This window comes from Corapipo altera, unplaced genomic scaffold (genome assembly GCF_003945725.1).
Source record: "Corapipo altera isolate COAL_440 unplaced genomic scaffold, ASM394572v1 114, whole genome shotgun sequence".
Lineage (NCBI taxonomy): Eukaryota > Metazoa > Chordata > Aves > Passeriformes > Pipridae > Corapipo > Corapipo altera.
The window spans coordinates 924,902-945,866 of record NW_020885009.1 but is presented as its reverse complement, the minus strand read 5'-3'; the positions used below and the strand labels follow the sequence as shown (position 1 = coordinate 945,866).

Genomic DNA, 20,965 nt, shown 5'->3' with positions numbered 1-20,965 from the left:
ACTTAGGTGCATTTTATGTTGATTTCCTGCTTTAGATTCCTGACTATCCCTGTGCTAATTTCAAAGGAGGGAGTTGAAAAGGTTTAATTTCAAGTAATCTGTGGAAGTTTTAGTCTTTCACAGCTTAAAACCAGATAAATTAAGTACAAAAATCACCCAGCCAGGTGTACTGGGTTCACAGGGGCAGAATGGCTTCCCAGTTCTCAGCTGAACAATGGGCTGACCTTTGGATAGGCTAAGTCTAAACTTGTGGAAGATAAAACTTGGAAAACTGTCCGTCTTTCTGCATTTCAGCTACTGCCTGAAGATTCCCAGCAGAGATATAAGCCCTGTGGAAAAGCAGAGAGTGTTTTAGTGTAGGCATCTTAATCCAGAATGCAATCCCGGAACTTCCAGGTCCTTGGTCCCTTTTGAGCCATCTTCCTTTGGAATGCTTGGAGGTTCAAGACATGTTATCCTGGGATGCTCAGCCATCCTGTACTCCCAGGGAAGAAAGCCAAGTCTTTATTGATTTGTAACAGTTTATTTTTGTGTAACAACTCTCTGTGTTTGTATTAGGGGAACATGTTTATTCTAGGATTAAATAAAAGTCCCAAAAATGGGGCAAGTAGGGTCATTTTCTGGTTTGACTGCTCACAGGACCTGCTCTCTGGTTTACCTATGGAGCAATTCCTGTGTACTTTGGTAAAGCTGTAGTATTGATTTAAGGTGGCAGATAAGCCCAATCTGGCCTTCCCCAACCATCATTTAGTCTCGTGACTGGGGCAGGCTCTGTGCTTCCCACTCACAGCCTCAGGCTCTCATGCTGCTCCAGCTGATGATTGAGGTCTAAATGGGGTTATTTGGAAAAACCAACAGACTCGCAGTTCTCCTAAAGCCTCTGGGCTGACCTCAAGTCCACTGATGGCCTTGTCCTCAAATGGTGTTTGACCTAAAACCCGCTGATGGTGTTGACCTCAGACCCGCCAAAGCACTGGATCCAAGCTGTGGATTAGAAAAGCTGCTCACCATAGCCCTGGATGAGCCATGAATGGGCAGCAAATTGACTTTTAGGAAACTGTAAAATGCTTCTATGAAGTTTTCACAACAATTTGGTTCTCAGTTGCCTCCCCAAACAGTCTGGAAGCTGAGTTTGGATGGCCAGGCAAATCTTTGACAGGAAGGTCTCCTTTCCTTTGTTGCTTGTTCCCAGGATGAGGGAAATCAGCACCATTGTTCCTGAGCTGTGTGAAGGCTGATAAAGAAACCTATCCATGCTATAAAAGTAATTTCTCTAAATTCACCATGTGAAGTGCAAAGAGGACTTTCCACAATCACCAGCTCTGTAAAAAAACAAAACAAAACAAAACAAAACAAAACAAAACAAAACAAAAGAGTTAGAAAAACCAAGGGAAACCATAATCAGCAAGTCTGATCCTAAACTCTTTTTCAGAGTTTGTTCCACAGTGTTCTTGGTTTGGGGTCTGATTTTAAACTGATAAAAACAGCAGTTACAAGATTAAATCTGAAATTCAGGCTTGAATCCCCCTTTATGCCAAATCTTGTCCTGACCCTTTCAAAGCTCTGAATTTGAACATCATAAGTTCTTGATCTCAGAGCAAAACCTGGATGGTGACATTCCTGCCCTATAAATGTCCCACCTTCCTTAGTTGGCATCTCCATGCCACCTGCTAGGGGGTTTGTATGGCAGAAGGTACTCCAAGAGGAAGCAGATTCCCTGAGCACTCCAGTGACTCTGGATGTGCCTGGAAAAACCACATAAAGCATTTTTATGGTCAGCAAATAGTTATGATTTTATTGAGTTGCAGAGTACACAAGAAAAAATTGTTCTTTTTGAGTTACTGAAATACTTTATTTTTAAAGAATGAAAAAATCAGGACCTGTCCTAATAAGGAATGTGGGTTTGCTCTTTTAACATTGGGAATGTTAGGGCTTTGTTAGGAAGGCTTTCTTAGGAAAGCATCTACTAGGAGAGGCCATGGCTAGGACATGGCAGCTTGTGACAGAAATAAAAGGATGTCTTTGCCCTAACAAAGACCTCAAATCCAGCCAGAGTGCCCAGATGGTGCCTGGAGATGGGTCCGGATGAGGCTCTGAGCCTCCCAAGCCCTATTTCAGTGAGCAGTTGGGATCTAGATTCCTCAAATCCATGCTTAAAAGGAAAACCCCAGTGCAAGTCCCTTAATTCCCATTTCTAGTCAGTCCCTGCTCTCAGAGCTGGGGGGGGGGAGCTCATCGTGAGATCCAGCTCACCATGAGGTGTTTAGGGATGTCACCAGCCCCTGTCTCTCCTCTGAGCCCAAGCTCTGCCCTGCCTTGTCTCCTTCTCCAGCACAGTTCTCCAGGCAGACACCTGGAGTTGGGAGAACATGGGACCCCTGATTCCAAGTTGCTTTTTCTTCTCTCCTTTCACCCCCTTTGCGATTTTCCTCCCACTCTAATGCATCCCTCCCCAGCCCCTTACCTTCCCAAATTTCTCCCATCCCTGTCCTTGTCCTCACAAAGCACATGCCCATCTCTCTCCTGCCCAGAGGCTTCTCTTTGCTGCAGTTTATGCCATTCCCTGCCAACTTTCCTTAACCTTCCTGGGCTTCCATCTTCTCCTACTCCAGTCCCCACTAAGAAGTGTGTGAGGAGAAGCAAACCCAGCCCTTCCCTCGATTATCTGCCCTGAAACCAGCTTTGTGTTTCCAGCTCGTGGCCTCTCCCCGTTGCCATGTGCCAGTGATGTGGTGCAGCTGGGTTCAATAACCCCTGGCAGGCTCCCAGCATGTCTTACTGATTTTTTTTTCCATGTTTGTCTGTCATAACAGTGCAAATGAATGACCTTTATCAAGAGAGAAAGCGAACAAGACTTCACCTCATTATTTTCAAAGAAATGAGTTCGAGTCCTCAGAAATCTGGGCAAAACTCTGTTTAAATTCTGGGTTTCAATCATTTTAACGGCAAATTTTAACCTGCAAGGGATGTTTGTATCTGACTGGTTGCTGCCTTTTGCCTAGGTTTTGCCTAGGAGACAGAGATAATGCCAAGGAAGCTCATGATGTGAAGTTTATATCCATCTATGTTTGCAGTTCTACTGAAACTTCTGGAATATCTCCTGTAAGCCTAATTTTATTTTGATGCTACTTACACTGATAATAAAACAAACTGAGCCAGACTTCCAGGGCTCTTTGTCAGGGATCTGTTTGACCTGCTCTAGTTAAAGGATGAAGAATTTATAGAATCCCAGAATGGTTTGGGTTGGAAGGGATCTTAAATATCATCCAGTTCCGACCCCCTGCCATGGGCAGGGACACTTTCCACAGGAACAGGTTGCTCCAAGCCCTGTCCAACCTGGCCTGGAACACTTCCAGGGGTGGGGAGTCAACAAGGCATCAAGGCACTTAAGAAATACCTTGAATTCCAACACAGAGCACTGGATTTTTTCGAGGGAGGGGAAAAAAATCATATGAGCCAGAGAGGCTTTGCCTGAATAAAATTACCAGTATCTTGTATTTTCAGCAGACAAACTTTTAGCACATAAAAATTCAATTAAGAAGATAAATGCCCAGCTATTTACAGAGGGCTGGTGCCCTGTTTTTTTGAGAACAGACCTTTTTCTTTTGCAAGAGCAAGGCCCATCCATGACACTTGGAAATCAGCTCTGACTCCACCAGTGCACAGGTTTTATTTCTGGATTTGAGCAATTTGAAGGTGTTTTTTTTTCATGAAAAGGAATTTTTCATGAGGCTGAATCTCAAGATCAGTCCTGTCCACCCTTCTTTCCTTTTACCAAGGTTTTGGGGAAAAAACGTTGCCTGAGAGCTGGTCTTTCCTTCTGCAGATCATTGCTCTCCTTGAATCTTTCAAGTTCCTTTAGCCACCACCATCATCAGCTGCTGCCTCCTGTTAGGCCAGACCAGGCTCTTGTGTTTTTAGCAGAAAACCAGTTCTTCCAGTCAACTGACCAGTGGCCCCCAGGAAAGCCAAGCTGCTAAAGCAGAACTATTTACCTAGGCCAAGCTTTGAGCAGTTTCTATAGGTGCTACAAAGCAAACAGTTTCCCAAGAAGAGAAGAGGGAACAGGGCTAAGGAGGAAAATATTTGCTCTGGAAATAAGAACTGGAGGGGTGACAAAAAATGTGGGCTGTCAGAAGAATAAGCTGAATATTTCAAAGCTTGCACTGCTGATCCAACTGTGGGCTTGTGGTGGCACAGACAGGGAGATACATTCAAAGAGTCAGGAAGGGATGCACATATTAAGGCAGTTTTAATGAGGTTAGCCATGATTCCAGACTAGCTTGTTACTACCTGTTTGGGAAATTACAGCACTCAGAAGGATGTTGTTGTTTACGATATTAGAAATCAGTTTGCTCCAAGTCTGTTTGAGCTTCAGGTGCCCTGGAGACAGAAGTTTTTCATCCTAAACATTCCTGGTGATATTCAGGTGGCCAAGAACACCAGAACAAGCCCTTTACAAACTCTAACTACTGCTAGGTAGCTCAAATTGCAATCCCAATGCTGAATTTCCCATCTGTAAGCAAAGATAGAATCTCATTTTATTTTCCAAAGAAGGCAGCAGGGTGGGAGTACATTTTTTTTTTTTTTTGAAACACTGGCCACAGTCCCAGAGTTGTCTCTGCTCATGAAGCACCTTGCTGGTTCTGTGGGATGCTGTTGGAATTCAAGGATTTGATAGAGAAGATCCAGTTTCAGAGCTGAGGGAAGTAATGAGGCATGAACAGTAACCAGAGTCTCCCTCCTGTGTGTTTCCAGTGAGCACTGAGATGGCTCTGGGAGCTGGAGGCCGCTTTTGAAACCATGGCCCTTTGTCATAACCCAAAAGGTGTGTCCTTTCTGTTGGATTACACCTGATCTAAAGCCCTTGATTTATCTGGGATCAGGTTGCCTGTTACAGAAGCAGCTGGATGCTGTTCAACCACATCTCCTGATAAACCATCAGTGGATTTTGGTAATTAGGTGTTGAGCAGAAAACTGAGTTTTAGACAACCTGGGAGAGGGTTCTCCAGAAGGTTTCAGATCATGAGCACAGGCCGGTCAGTCCTGATTCCAGAAGGGTTGGGATTGAATGTTTGTGCAGCTCGTCCTTTCACAGGGAGAACTCCTTTTCATCTCTGCTTGTTCCCAAGGGAAGAGTGAACAGTGCCATGGCTCCTGGCCTCTGACAAGCACTTTGGTGCCTGCCAGGCATGTGCAGACAGGCAGAACCCTGTGCTTCTGCAGCCCAGGATGGTGAAAAGACCATTTGTGGGTCCTCTGGAGCACTGATGAGCAATTAGCAAGTTTTGCTTATGTGACTTGTTTTGGTCTTTTGTGTCATTTCCTGACAGCCATAATGCTCTGCCAGACCTGCTGCTCATTAAAGAGAAAACAGACCCTCTCCTAAAGGAGAGTTTGGGCTGTTTAAGCCCAAAAATCTTCTACAGACCCCTGGAAATAGAGGCTGATGCTAAAAATACGGTTAGGGGTTAGTTGTGCAGGGTCAGTGTCACAGCTTGGGCTAAAGGGATGCTATAATTAGAGAAGGAAAGGAGGGAGGGAAAGGAGGGAGCTGGGTTCTGGGCAGGGCTGGAAGCCCCAGCATAGTCCAGCACCAGCCGGTCCTGTAGGAGGTAATTCCTCTTTTACACAAACATGGGAAAGAGGCATGAGCTGACTGGGGTGTCCTCAGATTGCAAACACTTTCTGTGGCCTAAAAACTCATGTGTGAATCAGGGCTTGTGTGGTTTAGGCAGAATTAGAATGGATCTTGTGAAAAAGAAGGTCAAGGTCGGATATTAATGCCCCTTTTTTAAACATTCCTCATCATCCTCTCCCAACCTTCTGTTTCATGCAATACTGGCATCGCTTTTCATCCTCTGAAGCACATTTTAAATCTGTCTGGGTTCAACAGGTGGCCTGAGCCTGCACCAGAAGCAGCTGACAAGACAAGAAAGTCCCCTCCAACCGTGCGTGTAGATACAGACTGAGATCTGAGAGTAAAAGACACAAGTGTGATTCCCCCCCACTCCCTCCCATCCCTCCCGGTCACTCACACCTCCCCAGTAAGACTCATGTTCACTTATGGAGATAAGCATCCAGCCAGAGGTCACCAGATTTCTTTAGGGACCTGTGGGAAGAAAATGAAGACAAGTTTGTTTGGGTAGTGAATCTTGTCTTTGTTGGGTTTTTTCCTATGAAGAAGCCTGTTACTGAATTTTAATATGAATCACAGAATGGTTTGGGTTGGAAGGGACCTTAAAGACCATGCAGTTCCACCCTGCTGCCATGGGCAGGGACACCTTCCACTAGACCAGGTTGCTCCAAGCCCCATCCAACCTGGTCTTGAACACTTCCAGAGATGGGGCAGCCACAGCTTCTCTGGGCAACCCATGCCACGGCCTAACCACCCTCACAGCCAAGAATTCCTTCCCAATATGCCATCTAACCTGTCCTCTGGCAGTGGGAAGCCATATCCTCTTGTCCTGTCACTCCATCTCTTGTCCAAAGTCCCTTCCCAACTCTCCTGGAGCCTCTTTAAGGCACTGGAAGGGGCTCTTAAGACTTTAAGAAGCCTGGAGCCTTCTATTCTCCAGGCTGTTAACCCCAGCTCTCCCAGCCTATTTCCAGAGCAGAGGTCCTGAAGCCTTTAGGACACCAGAATATGGACACCAAATGTCTTTCTTCGGGACAACAGATACAGCAAGAAGAGCTGGAGTGAGCAAGAAGTTCCCCTGATGCCCTCTGTGTTATTTGTGGTCTTGTGGGGACCATGTGGTGGGGTGCACACCTCACTGTGTCTGGGGACAAAAGCAGGTTTTGAGCCAGTTTTCAGCTCTTATGCACGTTGTGGCCAACCCACTTTAATTTGCCTTTGCTTAGAGTGGTTTGTGCAGGAGATCCCTGGACTGCAGGATGCATTCTCATGTTCCCTGTCATAAATTATTCCCCTTGGAGAAACTGAGACAGAAACATTAACACAGAGGCTGCTGACAAGGACTATTAGACTCGTCTCCAGCTCTGCCTGTGGGGAACAGCCTGTTGCTGCTGGCAGAGCTCACATGGGACACAGCACGGGCTGTAACCTGACTCATCCCCCTTTGATTCATCTCACTTTTCAGCCAGGAGATCTGCTGCCAGCTCCCAAAACCAAGAATCACCAGCTGCCAGAGCAGCATTTCAAAAAGAGTGTTACAAATAAAGGTCCCTGTTAGATCACAGAATCATTAAGGTTGGAAAAGCCCTCTAAGATCATGAAGGTTCCCAGCACTGCTAAGCCACCACTAAACCATGTCCCCAAGCACCACAATCAGGTTAGTACCCATCTAAATGTTGTGCGTTTGGTATTTTGAAAGCAACAACACATTGACATGGTATTTCTGAAGGGTCTATAGTGTTCTGAATTCTCTGTGCTAGAAAATACAGGATGTCCCATCCCTGTAACCATGAATTGCAGCTGCAGGTGATACCAGAAGGACCTTACCCAACAATGTCTACAAATGCTTTCCCAAGAGGCTTCTCCTCATATTGGACTCCATACTTGGCACATAATGACTTCACCAAAGGCTTCACCTTCCAGAAATTGTGCCGTGGCATTGTTGGAAACAGGCTGGAATAGAGAGAGAGAAAAAAAGCAAACCTGAGAAAACCCTGGAGACAAACCCCAAGGGATGGGCATCTCTGTCTGCATCCTCGGGGGGCGCATTACTAGTGCCTCCTCCTCCTCAAGCTGCACAAGCAGAAAAAGGAAGAGAGGCACAGACACATCCATGCTTTACAGCCCTCTGTTTCAAGGAGGTTGTGAAAACTGATTCTCCTACTGTGCCTCAAAGCAAAGCTGCGTTCAGGACACAATGAAAGTCAGTCCGTGCAAGAAGGGATGCTACAAGTGCAATGTGAGGGCAGCAGGAGAGAGGGAACAGCTTCACTCTGCTCTCATGGCTGCCCATTTCCTTTGGGAATAACTGTCTCTTGCCAAATTTTAGCCCCGGTAACCCCTTTCCCACTGCTGGAAGCTCATGGAAGAGACACAGGTAAAGAAGAATTTGGGGGCATCTTGCCCAGTGCTGTTCAACGGACATTTCCTAAGCTGACTTCCAAACCTAAAGCTTCACCCTAAAAGCCATCTCTTTTACATCTGGTGTTGTCACTGGCAACAGACTACCCATATGGCCCTGGTTTTAACATCTTTTCTGGAACCTGGTGCCCGGCAGCCCATGCAGTCCCACACACTATAAAACACTGGAGCGCTTTAAGAGGGAGCAGATTCCTGATATGGATACTCAAGTTCAAGTAGTTTGCTTAGGATTTGAGCCCACAGCTCATAATCATAACTCCTAAATAAGCCCCAAATTAGAATTGAGAGGGTGAAAGCTGAAGTATTTGGTAGCAAGGCCAAGTGATGCTGGGTCTGTACTCACTGGTGCTCAATTTGGAAATTCAGGTGCCCGGTGAACCAGTCGTTGAAGAAGGACTGCTCGATGTTGCAGGTGGCTGCCATCTGTGAGGGCAAGAAAAGGTGAGGATTAGTGACATCTTACCCCAAAATCAGACCAAAGCTCCTCTTGCCTGAGCTGTCAGAGTGCAGACACTGTCATGGTAGGGCCACCTGGGTGCAGAAAGGGGAGCTTTAATCCTCCTTCAGAGCTTACTGTCGAGTAAACCTGAAGTAAGTTAGAGTCCGTGGGTTTGACTGGTGGTAAAGTGATGTGGCAATCCAAGGCCAGGCTCCTAAATCTCAGCCTCTCCCAATAAAAATCAGATGGTTAACAACAGTACCAATGTGAAAAATGGGGCAGGAAAAATGCATGGACACAAAGCCTGCTTTTCCATCCTATCTAGTTAATTCCCAGTTTGCCTTAAGTGCAAGGTCTGAGTATTCTGACAATATTTCTTAGCTATTCTTGCTATCAATGATTGTAAAATTAAATATTCTTTCTTAAAATCCTCTTGCACTCTGAACTGGCTATGCTGAGCTCTCCCTCCAGCTCTGATTTTCACTGGGTCTCTACTATTTGTATTTATATGCCAAAATTCAGCACACAGAAAAGCCAAATCATACTTCTTTAACCTGATATTGACTCAATCTGAGGGAACCTTTTGATTACATTAATTCCAAAATTTTGGACTTTCATATCTTGACCCAGCAGCACTGGCTCTGGGAAGAACATCTTTATGGGAGGGGTCATGGGCAGACACCCTACACTACACTGGGGGTAGTGGTAACCCAGTCTTGGAGTAAATTCCATTTTGGGGTGAGTTTGGGGTGTCCTTTCCCCTCCCAGTTACCTGAGAGCTCAGCCAGTCTCTGTGCTTCTCGGAATCAATTTCCATTGGAATGTGATTCATCTGGGTGACCCACACGAACCAGTGACTCTCCAGAAACCTTCAAAACCAGGAGAAATCATGACAATTGATACACAGGTGGGGACACCAGGTGGGGTTTACAGGAAGCATCAGGAGACACAACCTGTGAGAAGGATATTTCTCTGAGGTATTGAAATAAATTGCTCTCTCAGAACCACTCAAAGTCTCAACTTTGCCTCAGGCTTCTTTATTTAGAGTGGCTTTTTTATTGCTTATGGTATAAAACGGCATTTTTAGCACCTGTACAACAGTCTACATAAATGCACTTTTTATTCCCTTTAACCAAGAAGTTACTTTATTTTTTCTTGGACTTTTTTCTTGATCAAAAATTTTGGAAGTAATGGGTCAGTTGAAATAAGTTTTTCAGCTTGATTTCAGGCTGGAGGGAGGTATAGAATTACCTTGGGAAAGGGTGGCCTGAGCACCCTGGAAGGATCCAGCCATGACCAAAGTGGAAAAAACACATAAATATGTTGGGATTGGACAGTGTATGTGAACAGGGAATAAGGAAAGCAAGGAGAATCCTGGCTGGACCATCACAGTGTGGGGGGAGATGCTGAGCACCAGAACCATCTGTGCTGCAGGGAGGTGGGACTGGGAGATGGTAAGAGGGAAGTGAAGCAGTGGGAGTAGCCAAGATAACACACAGCAAGGAACCTAAAAAAGGGCACAGAAGAGCTGAGACTGGACTTGTCTGGCACTGGAAGGAGGGGAGAGCAGTAGGGATGCCCTTTATCTCCTACCTGACAAACGTGAGGAGACACAGGGATCCCAGGAGACCGTAGAATGGGATGTATGTGATGAAATAGCGCAGATAGTAGCTGATGGCCCAGGCTAGGTCCTAGGGAAGAGAGAAGACATCAGGCATCCCTTTGCCCATCTGGGATAACATGCCCTTGCTGGTGATGCTGGGGACACTGGGTAATCCATCCCTCCCTTCCTGCTCCAGGGTGATCTCCTATGGAACAGCCAGACCCCACAAGGATGGAGGGAACGTTTCACTCACCGCCCAGAACCTGTGCCTGATCATGGTCGAGATGATTTGGATTTGGAAATACACAGGGATGAGCAGAGGTGGGAAGACTGCAAAGCAAAGGGAAATGTTTTGGCCATCAGAGGAGTGGGGAAGGCATGTGATATGAGGAAGCTGGTGATTTGGGACTGGTCCCAGGGAACCGGGAACATGCCTTTTTTTTTTTTTTCCATGGAGCATCTCCCATGGAGGTTACTCCCAGTCCTGACCTGGGGGCCTGCACAGTAGTCCTGAGGAAGGGTGGGATGAGCTGAGATTTAAGGAGTTGCTCTGCTGACACAGTAAGGGCTGGAAGGGTCAACTGGCATTCCAGGAAAAGGGAAAAGTGAAGGGCAGATACTCACTGAAGAAGAAGTACTCGTGCTGGTGGTTGTAAGGCAGGTACTTCAGCTTCTTCTTGCCGTACTGAAGGACACAGAGGAGAAAGCTCAGCCTTGGATTGTGCCACTCACAGGTAGGAGCAGAGTCTCTGCAATGCTTTATTTACTGGCTGCAGAGTTTTGACTGAATTCCCACCACCAGCTAAGAAGTGTTTTGGGATGATTAAATATCATGACTTTGTAATTGTGTTAGGTGCTAACTCATTTATAAAGCCTCCTGGCTTGATATTCAGGTAATTTCTATTTCCTTGAAAGCCTGATGGCATTTTAATGCACTTCTGCCATGCCTGTGGCCATGATAAAATATGCCAGCACCTCCATCATTCCTGATATAAATGTGATAGGCATAAAGCATGACTTTTTGGAAGTCACTACACAGAATGCCTGTGCAAGGCAACGATCCTTGTGTAGTTTTCCATGCAAAACTGAAGCACCAAGTCTCCAATCCTCACTTCCACAGTGAAATATCTAAAGCTATACAGAAATGTCTTTTTTGAGCTCCAGGATTGCTTCCACCAGGAGCCTGGAGAACGTGGATTGCTGTAAACTTGCATTATTGTTCCCAGCAAAGCAACTTCCCAGTGACCATATACCAGTATCTGTGTCCCCTATATATCTCTGGAGTTACTTTCTCAATAGTATAAAAACTGGCTGAGAAACCATTTTTAATGTTGTATTTCCCTGTATGGTCTTTGCTGCAGGTGCCTGTTTGTTTATTTTCTTCAGGTTTTTTTGTTTGTAAACTAGAAATCCTTGTTCCATTGTGAAAAAGACAAAGGGTGGTACAAGGTTTAAGTCTTTGTGTAGGTTTTTATAAGTAGACAGTAAATATTTTGGCTCTAGAGGGATAGATTGAATTAAAAATCACTTAATGTAGCCTGTTCATTCATCCGCAGCATGTCAGTTAATGTAAAAAAATGAGAAAATATTCTTATGCAAGCAATATCCCCTCAACTGCTTCTGTGGAGAAGACCTTGTGCAGATCATCTGGGACACAGCTGGATTGACTAATGCTGGAAGATATTTGCTATGGAAGTGGAAGATCAGTTTTGAAATGCTCTTGATGAAGGACTGAGGAACACAAATTTCCCCCTCAAGCTGATATTTCAAGCCAGCAGGATGAAGTTGCCTTTGAGGGCTTTCTGCTCTCTTTCCAACCCCATCTGCATTATTTTCCCCAAGCTACCCCAAAACACTTTCTCCCGTGGTCAGCACAGGAGATGGATAGGGAATTATTAGTCAACCCTGCTCTTCAGCCCAAGTGTTGGGGAGGGTGTGATGGCCAAACTCCCGTCAGACAATGTAGCCAGATGAAATCCCTGGATTAAACATTTCCTTTCTAGCATTCCAGGAAGTCTTGACTGTGCAAGTCACATCTACCAACAGGAGCCAACTCCTGGATTTCCGCAATCATTGCCTGAAGCCCTTTTAGGACAGTAGTTTTCCATGTTTTATCCACTTTTTCTTACCTCAACAGGCTGTGTATCTCCAAGGACAAAAACATGCAGCATGTTCACATCTGGGTCCTTCTTGAATATGTTGGGCTTGGCGTGGTGTTGGAAGTGACGGTGGTTCCACCAGTTTGCAGAGGCACCCTGGGCAGGTACAAGGACAAGGGATTCATCCATGGGAAGCTCCAGCTCCTCTAAAGGTAGGATTACCCAATCATTCATATAAACTAAACTGCTGCAACTCAGATCATGGCCAAAATGTTATTTGCTTTTGAAATAGCAACAAGCAGGGAGTGGTTGAGCTGTTGGTTGCTATGAGACTGCTGGTTCCAGAGGGATGGTTCACCCTCACTAAGGATCATCCATATTGAAAGGCAGGGAATAAACACACTCTCAATGAGTTACATGTCACCATGTCTTCCCACACGGAATGGTTTGGGTTGGAAGGCACTTTAAAGACCATCCAGTTCCAAACCCCTGCCATGGGCTGGGACACCTTCCACCAGAGCAGATTGCTCCAAGCCCTGTCCAACCTGGCCTTGTACACTTCCAGGGATGGATAGAATCATTTAGGTCCTGTAAAATCATCAAATCCAACCACTGATTAACACTAACCAAATTCACCACTAAACACTCTTGCTGCCTTGCCAGTTATTATTCTTGTTTCCCTTCTCTGCCTGTGAGGCATAAAGTGGGTTTGGGAGAATGGTTCCTACTGCACGTGGATGAAATGCCTGGATTGCACTGGACTTTACCTAGGATAGAAGTCCTGAAGGCATCTTGAATGGGTGGCATGTAGCAGGATGGGATGTTTGAAAGATATTATTACTTATTGGAGTGCATGGCAAAAATACGGATGTAAAAAATTATGTAATTTATTAAGCTTCGTCCTCAGCTGATATAAATTAGAGTGGTTCCACTGGAACCTTTGGAATTACTGAATCAGCTATGAATACAATCTCTTATCTCTTCTGCACAACAGCTCCATGTGCAATGGTCACAAAGTTCTTTATGCTTCTGCTCACTTTGGGAAAGTTTAGAGCTGCTCTTTCCTACCCTGACACAGCCAAAGTGACCCACAGGTGTTTCTACAGAGCCTTGGTTCCATAGTGTCCTTTACCTTCAGGTGTCCAATGACAAACTTGTGGACAAGGTGGTTCCAGGAAGATTTTTTAAAGACAGACAGGTGTCCAAAATCATGTTGCAGCCACCCTGCCTGGGCCTGGGATGAAGGGAAATCAAAGTTAGGAAGCTGTTTGGAATCAGGGTGAAGCATGAAAGAAACAGAGACAGAAAGCACATTGTAAGTGTGAGGAAGAAGGGAATTAACTGAGTGAGAAGGTGAAGATCTCTGGAGGAGAACATTTAATCATGGAATCATTCAGGTTGGAAAAGACCCTTAAGATCATTAATCAAACCATAATAGTGACACTGCCAAATCCACCAAGATGTGGAAGGAAAAGAGAAAAAGGTGAGAAAAATGTGTGAGCCACAATCAGGAGACACCACAGTGGCAGGTAAGTTGTGAGTATTTTTCACTGGTGTGACTGTTTTGCACTGATCAATAATGTAATATGAAAAGTCCAGCACACACTGTCCTTCTGAGTGATTTGTGCAGCCAGTGTGCTCCATCCCTACAAGTTCCTCACCTGGGAAGTTGTAAGGATGCAGGCCAGGATGAGGGTTGTGATCCAGCCAGTACCAAAGTATGAAACCATCAGCCAGGCCAACACTTCCATTGCAATTATGTGGCCCAAGTAAAGAGAGAAGAACAAAGGACTTGCTCTGAACAAGTTCATGTCCTCTGCAGTCTTCCTCAGGGCCCGGAAATCCTCCACCAGCTGGGACTGCAAGAGACAGACAAGAGCAGTGTGAGGCTTTTCAGTGAATCTGAATGAGCTGAAGGATGAATTCCATGCTAAGGACCCTGCATTGGTTGGCTACTCCAGAAGTAAAGGACCTGCCTCCATATTCACCCTGCATTACAGCTTTTCACTGTACTTCCCTATGAATAAACATCCTGGCTAATCTGAGCCCACATCCTGACCTTTTGCACCTTGAGCCAGGAGAGTAATTCAAGCCTCCTGCTGTGGATCAGCAGCATGACCTGGCTATGTCAAGAATCATATCACCTGATGACTCTTGTCTGAATGAACTTCCCAAGTGCTAAAGAGAAGCTGGAGAAAGAGAGAAGCCAGTGCTATTGTGCAGAATTCCAGAGCTCTGATGATGATCATCCAATATCGGCACAGCGGTTGCCTATTCAAGCTGTGGGGCAGTGCCGTGCACTCGTCCATGAGGAGCACTCCTGGGTCACTGGGAGTCAGTGCTGGCTCCTCTATTGTGAGTGACACAGATATATCATAATCATGGCCAGCCACAAACATCGGGGCAGGATTGGGTTTCGTGGCAGGAGCCAGTCGTGCCACGCTCTGGGCCTGAATTATGGATGAACAGTCTGGCAGGGAGACAGAGCTGCCCTGGGGAGAGTGAGTGGGTGGAAAAGGTGCTTGGTGGGTTGCTGCTCCTTAGCACAGCCACCAGAATGAGACATCTGGGTCACCTCTGCTCATGCCATGCATGGCACAATGTGTACTCCCCAGAGCTTTGCTGGTACTGTGCTCAGCAGGATAAGCCAGTTGGAGTCTCAAAGAGGCATTTCCCTGGGATTAATGTGTCAAAGGGAGCTGCAGAGCAAACAGGGAATGAGATTTAGGTCTTGTTGAGGTGGTGAACACCTGTCTGGAAGCCTATTCAGACTTCTTTGCCTACTACTCTCCTTCCCCCACAACAGGCAAGTGGCAACATGTTTTAGAGCTTGTCACCAGAGAAGGAACAGCAGAAGGGACCCCAGTCACCAGAGCTGCTGCACATTTCCCACTCCACATATCTCAGTTCCCATTTCCCTTCAGGATGGGATCAGGCCAGCCTAGAAATCAGCTGTTGGTGGATCTGTGGCAAAGGGAAGGCTTGCACAGACAGTCTGAACCTGTTGCCCCACTCCCACAGACATTTAAATCTATACTGGGATGTGTGTGTTGCTACATGGAGATGTTTAGTTACCGAGAATTTTCCTCCCTCTCTGGAGCTGCCTGTAGTGAAGACACCTTTACAATCTGCCTGCTTCTGACCTGGAGAACATCCCAAGAGTTAAAAATTATGGGAACACCCATCATGAACCCAAAAATCAGACAAAAATACTCACATTTTTACCTCGGTCCTGACTGGGCTCCCCTGGAGCAAGTTCTCCAATAAGCAATGGCTTGAGAAACTTTTGCACCAAGGTGGGATTGATATGGAAAGCCTGAAATGCATCCTGGAGTGGAAACAGGAGTAACTGTGAGATTCAGGAGTAAAATGTGCTTCCTATTCACTGTGTCATTCCCTTCCACCTCCAACAGCTGTGCCCCCCATGTACCTGTGAAAGAGGGGCAGGAGGTGACCTCCACCTCTGTGATCACTGCATTAATTCCACCTTAAATCCAAAACGGATTTGCTTCCCTATTCTCAAGGGAATGGTGAAACCTGGGAAGTTATCCAGCCATATGGTGAAAGGCACCTCAAGAAATGTTTTCTAAGCAACTAAATACTTAAACCCTGTTAATTCCCTTAGAAGGTAGGCAGGGAGGAATTTGTGTAAATCCCTACTAGGATATAAATACCCTTGGAAAGTCTGATGCTGGGGAGGGGTTGACTGTGGTGACTGAACCTGGACATAACTGCAAATACAAAAAATACAAAAAATACAAAAAAACCCCCAAATACAAAAAATATTACTAGGTGTAGATCCTGTAGATCCCAGCAGTAAAACAGCTGAGGAAATTTGGTGACTTTTTATTTTAGAGCCTGTCTTTCTCTTATTATTCTGTAAGATGAGTAACTGAGTGCTCCCTTAACTCTTCTTCATTCTAGAACCATATTCTAGATATATTGGCTGTTCTGCAAGCCTTAGAGAGGAACCCAACCATGCTAAGCAGGTTAGAAATCTTCAAATTATCATAGTTATCAATACACGTGATAAGATTTCTTGTCATTTCTACTGTGTATTTTCTGTTCAGTGCATGTCTGAAATGTTGGGTACATTTCACTGAAGTCTCTGTAATACTTGTTAATAGACATAAATAGTTTGTTAAATTTCAGCAACAGAATCTAATCGAGGAATGAAACCTGTGAGATAAGTCCAATCCTATATACTCCTGTGGCTGGAAAAGCAGGAAACTAGCTGGAATATGATTTTTCTTACTTATTTTCAAGGCTTTTTCTAATATGGAAGAATAATGCCTTGTTTGTAGAGTTGATTTGATCCTGGAATTCATGAGTTTAACCAACTCTTCTTTTTTTCTACTCCTTTCCCTTCCCATATGTTTTTGTCTATCTGTATCCTACAGGTGCCTGATGGGAGCATATTTGATGTGAGTAGTGAGATCTTGCCCACCCCTCCTTTCACATGCCAAGGCTTAAATTTTAACCCAAACACAGGGACAAAAAGCTGACCAAGATCAGAACCCCTTATTCTGTCCTTGCCCTTTCCTTATTGCACAGAGTTAATTCTTGGAATTCACTCAGGAGAGCTGTAAAGATTAGTTCCACAAATTGCTAAGACCAGTATGGAAAAAAAGAGTTAAAACCAGGAGTCAGGAGTACTGTGCTTCAGCCTTTCCACCTTTGTCCCATTGCCTAACCATTATAGGGACCAACTAGGTCTCCCTCCTGGCTCTAAACAGAAAGGGCAGAGTGAAAGCTGACCCTTCTGGGAGCTGACCTCCATCAAAAGCCCTCGGTCCCAAAGTCCACCAAAAGCAACAGCACCTATCACCTGATTCCAAGGCTTTGGATTGAGCTTTGAAATAATACTCTGACCGTAGAAATTTTGCTGTGGGAGGTAATATTTGTGTGTATATGTGTATATATGTACACATATGTAAACAGTTACTGTAGCATTTTCTGCTCTTGGACCCACAAATACATCACTGAAATGTTAACTCTGGTTGCTGGTTCCCTTCTTCAGGACAATTTTCAGATGGTGTAAAAGAGGAAAGAAGAGTAGAATGAATGGGGGAGTGAAGAGCTGACTGTACCTACTGCAAGGCTGTGTAATTTTGGGTGAAAAAAAGGGGAAGAAGGGGAAAGAGGAAGAGGGTGAACATGTAAGAAGAATGTCAACTCAATATTATTTAAACTAATGGGAAAAAAAAGTCTTTGGAAGTCTGACTGGGTACTGCCTGTCACTGTGCTGGAGATCCTGTTGGTTTGTGTTGTATTAATTTAGATGTATTATTATAGCTAAAAGGTATTTTTGTCTACCTGGGGCTTCCCTGACAGTAGCCTGTTTTCTAAACATGCCTATAAATGCTCTGTCCTTTTCATAAATGCCTTTTCCTTTTTCTGCCCCTGAACTGAAAGTTCACTTCTTTCTGGGTGGGATGAAAGGTAGGGGTTGGAACTGGTCAGAAATGCAAATGTGGATGTCAAAATACAGTGTTACTCAACAAGAAATGTTTTTATTAGCTATATGTCATGTATCTCCTTTATTAATAGGTCCTGAATATTAGATAGTATCTGAATTTTGGGATTGTCCGCAGTTCTGTACCACAGGAGATAAAAAGCAAAAGGCAAAAGATAGTCTTTGGGAAGTGCTGTGTGATATTGGCACTTGACCTCCCAGCTTTATGTTCTACTGACCAAATAAGCTTAAGTGTCTTACAGGATATGGGCAAGAGGGATTTATTCCTGCTGCTTTTGATGCAAAAAAGCTTTGTATAATTGAGGTATGGACATTTGAAGTGCTTAGAGCATCAGCACAAGGATGTTCTTTCACATCCTTGAACATCCTGAAACAGAGATACTGCAGGGTGTCCCTGCCTTCCTGTTCTGTGCATAAGGTGACACCAGACCAGGCTGTCCCAGATAATTATGGTGTGTTAAAGTGTGGCCTAAAACTCATAGAATGGTTTGGGTTGGAAAGAATCTTAAAAATCATCTCATTCCATCCCCCCCACGGGCACCTTCCACTATCCCAGGATGCTCCAAGCCCTGTCCAACCTGTCCTGAACACTCCAAGGATGGGGCAGCCACAACTTAACTGAGAAACCCATCCCAGGGTCTCACTATCCTCAGAGGGAAGAATTTCTTTCCAATATCTCAGCCTAAAACCACCCTCTGTCAGTGTGAAGCCGTTCCCCCTTGTCCTGGCACTCCCTGCCAACTACACTTGTTGCTAAGGAGAATCTGAAAAAGATGGAAGCCGTACACAAAATAGGGATGTAAACATCGGAATTTTTATCACTGCCTTTTCCTCTTCCTAAACTCTCCCAGTTGTGATACCTCGCAACACATAATAAAACTTGTCAGCTAAAACCTCAACACAGTCAAGGCCAAGCCTTTTTCACCCTGAATGAGAGAGAGGTTTTTTTGGCATTAAACTATTATTCACCACAGGGAAGCTGGAAAACTGATGCCAATCCTGCTTTAGGGCTCAGAGTGGTGATTTAACAATTTCAGAGCATTTTTAAGACCGTGACTTCATGGCATGAGATGTAAGAAGGGTGGGAAGGTGGGTGGGGAAGTGGGAGGAGGACCAGCAATCCTAGAATCACCAACCTGTGTTTCAGCCTCCCTTTTAAGGATTCCAGACAAATACAATAGCTGATGCTTTTTGGTTTCTAATGGAGATATTGGAGTTAAATTCTTGGGGATAGGAGTCAAATTCCTCCAGTTTCACCAGCTCTGTGTTTAAGCAGCTGAAAGTAAAACCTGGTCCATCTTTTTGAGGGAGAAAGCTATTCATTCAGAGGATTTACTGGAAAGGGACAGGAATGCCAAAATGCGGCTCCGTGTTTCAAGGAAAAGAATGGAATAATAACCACGAAATGCAGGGAAATGGGGACTGATGGAAAGCTAAGGTTAGTGGTTCTGCCAAATAATTTTGTAACACATGGAACCTCCTCCTTGTTAAGGTGTCAGGAGCTGTGGGAGACCAACAGTTAATGTTACTGCTTGATCTCTGCACATTTTGGGAAAAGCTCTGAGGCAGTTCGGATTTTATTAACATACCCAACACGCGCTCTGGATGCACTTCCGAGGAAGGTGGTTTTGAGGGAAACTCCAGACAACAAACAATTTATTTCTAATTTGTTCCTTTGTCAAGGTTGGGGTTTTCTTTTGGTTTGGTTTGGTTTGGCTTCTTGGTTTTTAAGTTGCTGAAACCTGAGAGGTGGCTGAACCCAGCACAGGAGCAGCTGGAGCAGCAGCAAATGGTTTGCTGGTTGTTTTTTTTTTTTCTTTTTCTGTAGCAACCTGTAACCAAATTCTCTAGAGAATTGGCTCCTGGGGAAAAAAGCCAAAAAGCTCCTTGTTTTAAAGCCTCAAGTTCACCCTCCTCACAGAGGCAACTTTGAGACACAGCCTGGCCTCTCCTTAACCCTTCCCGTGCTTGGCTGTGTGACTCTGCATGTCAGACACACCAGAAAGGGGAAGACTTGGGACATTTTGCTCCTGGATTCAGAGCTCCAGGCACAGCACAAAGGAGACAAAAGGCAAACTATCAGGATTTAGGCAGAGCCGAGCAATCTCTGGGCTGCGGATTGCCAGGGTTCCAGGGAGCTGCGTCTATTTGGATCAAGCTTTTCGCTCCTCCAAGCAGCGAAGGGGGCTGAGCTGGATGTCCAGCAGGTGGTAGGGAGATTGGGAGAGGGAAGAGGCAGGCAGCCGGCTGCCTTCAGACCCAGCAGGGAGAGAAGGAGCTGTCAGAGGATGCTGCTGGAGCCGGGAGAGCAGCGGGGGTCGGTGCGGGGGGTCCTTACCGTGGCATCTTCGCCGGCGCAGTGGCTGATCACTCGCTGACCCCCCGGGTGTCTGTTTGCCCACTTGGTGATATTATAAACCTTTCGCTCTATCACCAGCCACTTGTCCGTCCTTAGGTTGTGCTTCTGGATCTCCTCCCAGGTGTAGAAGCGGATCTGCGCCGCCGGGTCCCCGGAATCCCCCCCTTGCTCTCCCCCTTTCCCCATGGGGCCACTCCGTTCTTTGTCTTCTTGCCCAAAGAGGGAGGTTGTGGGGGGAACCTGTCCCTGCGCTTCTTAGGGATGCGCCGGAGGGGAAGGGCTTTCCTTGCGGGATTTAACTCAGCTGATGCCCTGCTCTCCCCCTTCGCCTTCGCTCATGTCCTCCCTTCTCTTTGTCTCTCGTTTCCCAGCCCTTGGAATCTCTCCGCCTGCTCGGAAGTGCCCCCTAGGCTGGCTGTCCCCGCACTGGTGCACTTTCTCCTCGCACATAGCCCTGTTTTGTGGGAAGCTCGGCCCCTTCCCCCCCCCCCCCCCCGCATCCCTCCCCTCGGGTATCCTCCTCCTCCCCCCCTCCCCCCTTCCCACCCCACTGCCACCTCCTCCCTCCCGGGCATCCTCCCACCCCCGACATCCTCCCCCCTCCAGCATCCTCCTTCCACCCCCTTCCCCGGCATCCCCCCCCTTTCCAGGGCATCCTCCCCCGCTCCAGCTTCCCCCCCAGCCCGTGCCGGCGGGTTTCCCGGCGGGATCAGCCGAGCCCCAGCGCCAATCCCGGCCGTCCCACCGCCCTCCCGCTCCCGGCCATTGGCCCGGACCGATCTTTCGAAGCCGGGGCGGCCGCGGGCCGGGACCGCCCGCCCGGGGCCGGGGGCGGGAGGGAGCCCCTTGCCTCCTCCTCCTCCGCTTCGCTCTGGGCTTCGTGTCCTCGAGATTTTTTACTCCTGCTTTAAAGAGCTTGCCCCCCCCCCC

The 20,965-nt window shown here is 46.2% G+C and overlaps 1 protein-coding gene across 2 annotated transcripts; it reads right to left on the bottom strand.

Annotated features, from left to right (window-relative positions):
* Nucleotides 1–507: 507 nt before the first annotated feature.
* LOC113958843 (acyl-CoA 6-desaturase-like) lies at nt 508–20,510 on the bottom strand. Of its 2 annotated transcripts, XM_027667416.1 has the most exons (13): nt 20,015–20,510; nt 15,418–15,528; nt 13,862–14,059; nt 13,333–13,434; nt 12,231–12,356; nt 10,726–10,786; nt 10,355–10,431; nt 10,092–10,189; nt 9,271–9,367; nt 8,403–8,482; nt 7,466–7,591; nt 6,039–6,112; nt 508–1,322 (listed from the first exon to the last, which is right to left on the bottom strand). In XM_027667416.1, the coding sequence occupies exons 1-12, from the start codon at nt 20,219–20,221 to the stop codon at nt 6,061–6,063; spliced, it is 1,335 nt and encodes a 444-aa protein (XP_027523217.1). In that variant the 5' UTR covers nt 20,222–20,510; the 3' UTR covers nt 508–1,322; nt 6,039–6,060. The 2 variants fall into 2 exon arrangements, with proteins under 2 accessions (XP_027523217.1, XP_027523216.1); XM_027667415.1 differs by lacking the exon at nt 508–1,322 and having other exon boundaries at nt 1,767–6,112.
* Nucleotides 20,511–20,965: the final 455 nt, after the last annotated feature.